Below are 5,000 nucleotides of genomic sequence, written 5' to 3'. Positions count from 1 at the left end.
TGAATGATCGCAACGGCAGGCCTTACTCAGGGATCGAATGCTTGTATAATTCCAGGAGGGTGAAATGAACAAAAACATAAACACCTGAATTATAGCACCATATCTTCCACATTGAGGATCGAATGCGGCCAATATTCTCAGGTGTTAGAAGAGCGGGCGGTGGCATGTACTAGTTTTGACAGATATTGTGAAGACAGAGAGAGAGAGAGAGAGAGAGAGAGAGAGAGAGAGAGAGAGAGAGAGAGAGAGAGAGAGAGAGAGAGAGAGAGAGAGAGAGACCTTCTTTTATACCAACTTCATCCTTCAGCCTTTATGAACATTCTTTGCCACCACCGTCCATATTCCCTGCATCAGTAATTATAAAAGTACCTATTTTTGTCCCTTATGTTTTATGCGTCGGGGAGACAACCTGGGGCAAAGAGAATAGCCTAAAAAAGAGCCCACATTGCCGTTCCCGGAATGAAACTGAGGGGAAATAACCAAGAGAGAGAGAGATGGTCAGATCATTACCTTGCTGATTAAATGTTCCTTTTTACACCACAAGCCCTTTCTTGGGTACACGGTGTGACGTAAAAATCTATTCAGGGATTCATTGTAACTTGAAAACACGCGAACGCCTCAGACAAAACACAGTGAAAACATATCACTGGCACCTTCACTCATACATCCACACCACTTCTCGTGCATCCTTGAATAGCCATACACTCGCCTTTTGCCACACATGCACTGCCAACGCAACGTTTACCTTCACGTAAATTCATTACTTTTCGTTTCACACACTTATATCTTCACTTAAATACTCACTTCTCAATTTTGGGTGATTATCTTTTTTTTTTTACTATACTCAACGTACAGAGGCTACCACCTTCAGCGGTCTTTATATATATATATATATATATACTCGTATATATATATATATATATATATATATATATATATATATATATATATATATATATATATATATATATATATATATATATATATATATATATATATATATATATATATATATATATATATATATATATATATATATATATATATATATATATATATATATATATATATATATATATATATATATATATATATATATATATATATATATATATTTTATTTGTTTATTTTTTTCCCCACAGGCCAGTGCCCCTCTAACATAAAAAATACACGCCTATCTTCACATGCTTATTACCTTAATGCACCCAACCTTCGCACACTCATATCCATAACATAAGGGAAGCTACAAGAATCCATCTGGCCATCATACCTGTAAACTATCATTCCTATCCGTAAACCCATCTCCTTCAAATACTCGTACACTCATTTCTTCACACGCACTAAGCCAATACAACCTTCACCTAGTTAAACACGCACCTCCCCTCCCACACCCTCACACACCCAATATTACCTTCACCTATATGCTCACACACACGCGCAGCTCCCCACAGACACACATCTATCATATAACACATTTAGCGCTATTGACGTCCCAGCAACGGTCGTATATGCAGGACACCCCCGTAAAGGTATCGAAGCAAGCCTCTCAACCTGCAGCTCCCACCCACTTGTGTCTACCAGCGCACTGTAACTAAAGACGCGACACAGTCACTCTCCCTGTTCTGCATCACTTGGGACTGATCTCTTTTTAACGTCGCCGGAAAAGATTTGAGTAGCTTTTCACTTTGCTGTGTGAAAATCCGTGTCATGTGTGTGTTATTATTTTCTTATTTTTACGTCGTTTATTTTGTCTTTTTTTTTCTTGTCCTCGTATTTGCATGTTTTTCCCTTGGTTTGTCTGACTTTAGCGAGGTTAAATGAAGAGCAAAAGGAAAGGCTTGGTGCTGGTATTTCTCTCTCTCTCTCTCTCTCTCTCTCTCTCTCTCTCTCTCTCTCTCTCTCTCTCTCTCTCTCTCTCTCTCTCTCTCTCTCTCTCTCTCTCTCTCTCTCTCTCTCTCTCTCTCTCTCTTCCCCCTACCAACGTCGGAGTGGATGGAAATGATGATCGACACAAGAAAATTGTTTTTAAGTAAAGTCTCTCTCTCCCTTGCTCCCCGTCCTTCACTTTTCCTGCCTGACTAGCTCCTGCAATCTCCTGCCTTGTGTGTGGCGGAGAAGCAAGTGAGGGACACGACGGGACAAATGGTTCAAAGGAGGCAGTAACTTAGTACCATTCACTTACCTCTTTTGCATACCTCCTCTTTTTATCTCTACTTTACTTCATTTTGTGCATTTTTTCTCACCTGCGTCTCTTGCGTACTCGTCTTTTTCTTCTAGTTCTCTTCATTTCATACATTTTCTCACTCTTTGTACTCACTCGATTTTACTTCATTGCATGCATTTTTCTCACCTGCCTGTCTTGCATACTCTTCTTTTTCTTTTCTTTCTTTTTTTTTACTCATTTCATTTTTTTTCACTTGTGTCTCCTGCATTTCTAGTTTTTTTTTTTTCACTACTCATTTTACGTGTTTCTGATCTTCGTCTCTTTCATGCATACTCTTCATCTCTGTCTCATTTCATGCATTTTTCTCACCTGTTTCTCTTGCATCCCTACGCTTTCCATCTCTACTGTACCTCATTTCACACTTTTTTTCTCAACTCCGTCTCATGCATACATTGTTGTGTCTCTACCTCACTTCACAATATTTTTCTCACCTGCGTCGCTTGCATACTTTTTTTTTTTATTGTGTACATCATTTCAACTTTTTTTTCACCTGTGACTTTTGCATACTTGTTCCTATATCTCTACCTCATTTTTTCTCATCTCCGTCTGTGGTATTATGATGATTATTATTAAGAATTGAAAACATGGCCAGGCTTCCTTCTTTAAGTTTAGCAGAAGATATTATATTAACTGTATTAAGAAAAGTCATTATGTTTACGTATCAGAATTTTGTCATTTTTCGGACCTAGTTATACTTAATATGTCTAGATTGCACACTGTTTTATCCCCCCTCATTTCACACATCTCTCTCGCAGGTGGAAGAAGCAATCGATGGCTGGTTCAAGAGATGCTCAACAGGGGAAGACGGGACGGGGATGGGACGCTCCTCTGGTATTCGTATGGGGAGGTCTCGCCCTGTTATTCCGCCACTCCTCGAGCTCCACCTCATCCAGCTAGGCAACAAGGTGAGGGGATAAGATGATGAGGTGCGCGGGTATAGAGGGACTGTCAATTAGCACGGATGGAATGGCAAGGAGGTACAGGTGTGGAGGGACAGTTAATCAGCATCAAAGTGAAACGGGTAAGTACACTAATAGACGATGTGGAGGACTGTTAATTAGCAGTGGACGGAGTTGTCAGGAGATCTAAGAGGATGAATAAGGATAGTCAATGAAAGAGGTAAAAACATTAATATTAGATTGATGTAGGGAAATAGTTCACCAGCAAGTGATAGAATAGTGAGGGGAAACAAAAGGAAAAACAAAGATAAACAAGAGTAAGGTAGAGGTATAAAGAGAATAAAGAGTGATAGTTAATCAGCTAAATGCATTAATCCTTTCACTGCGTTATGCAATAATTCACAGCGTTAAAGGCAAGGTGTGAAATATCTATTAGTATCAACAAGAAAGAAGATGAAAAGAATAGATTTTGGAGTTTCTAGCCAGTATAATGTTTGGATATGGCTGTTGAACTAGAAGTAATGTCTCATCGTGGTTAAGGGTTAAGGAAAGATGTGCCAAATAGCAGTGAAAAAGTTTATAGTTGATGCAGAAAACAGGTCACTAGCAACGAATTAAATAGTGAGGGGATATAGGAGGGAAAACATTGATAAACAAGGACATTTCATCAGCAACCGAACAAAACACCTCAATACATTAATAGTTGATGTACAAAACAGTTCACTGAATAGTGTGGAGGTACATAAGGAAAACAGAAACATTCAGTAAGTGATAGATGCTGATGAAATACAGAGAGAGGAACAATCAATGAGGAACTAACGGAGACAGACGCTTCATTAATTGATGTAGAGGAGGAGGTATAGGGTTGTGAAGAGTAGTAGGTATGGACAGAGAAAGATGAGGAAATACACGTAGATATAGAGAAGCAATGAATAGGAAACTAACGGAAACAGATTCTCCAGTAGGTACAAGGGAACAAGGGAACAAGAAGAATGTTAAAAAAAATGCACAAAGATGGGGAAGTATATATAAATAGATGCAGAGGAGCAATGAATGGGCAACGAACGGCAACAGATTCTTCAAGGGATGTAAAGAAAGAAGCAGAATGATTGTAAAAGAAGGTACATAGAAGCAGAGAGAAGGATAAAGAGGCAAACGTGTAGAGGAATAGTTAAATTAGTAAGTAACGATTGATTGACTGACTGATTGATTGATTTATTGATTGGTTGGTTGGTTGGCTAGTCGACCTTGGCGCCGATACAAGAATACAAAACACGGAAACATACATACATACATACTTTTGTGAGTATAAATAACAAGGACAGAAGGATCGATAGATGAAGGCTGGGAACAAAGACGTAGGGGAGCACACGGGTAAATTAGAGATCGACAGGTAGACAGACGTGCGGTGGGTAGGTATCAGGCATCAGAGGTAATAGGCAGGCGGAAGGTCACACATAATCTTGCGAAGGAGTGAAAAGAAGCCTGAATATTGATTTTATAGACAGATGGAAAGAAAGGCTTGACACATATTGGCATGCAGACATTTATTGGCAGGTGAACAGGCGTGATACAGAAACACCGAGCAGGAGATAAAAACGTCGGGAATGGATTGGAAGAAAAGCAAAAACAAGAGAGAAAAAGTGATAGCAAACTGCCCGGGGGATCGGTAAGGGATAGACAAACATATACTACAAATACAAACACTTGCGATAAAGTAAATATAAAATAAAAATATGAAATTTATTATTAACAAAGATTAGTATTTAACATAGTATTAAATGTGGTAATATTAATCAGTAATTATGTAATCATGTATATCATCCCGTAATGAAAACTGAAGAGAATTGAATTATTTAACCTATCCATCAGTAGTA

General features: G+C 38.5%; 1 protein-coding gene across 1 annotated transcript in view; it reads left to right on the top strand.

Annotated features, from left to right (window-relative positions):
- Positions 1 to 5,000, top strand: part of LOC135109084 (uncharacterized protein DDB_G0271670-like) — a 223,957-nt gene that overhangs the window by 197,373 nt on the left and 21,584 nt on the right. Inside the window, exon 5 of the mRNA XM_064020144.1 lies at positions 2,980 to 3,129. Within this exon, the coding sequence (XP_063876214.1) occupies positions 2,980 to 3,129 (150 nt within the window). The remainder of the gene's footprint in view (positions 1 to 2,979; positions 3,130 to 5,000) is intronic.

Source organism: Scylla paramamosain, chromosome 18 (genome assembly GCF_035594125.1).
Source record: "Scylla paramamosain isolate STU-SP2022 chromosome 18, ASM3559412v1, whole genome shotgun sequence".
NCBI lineage: Eukaryota > Metazoa > Arthropoda > Malacostraca > Decapoda > Portunidae > Scylla > Scylla paramamosain.
This window is presented reverse-complemented; position numbering and strand designations above follow the sequence as displayed.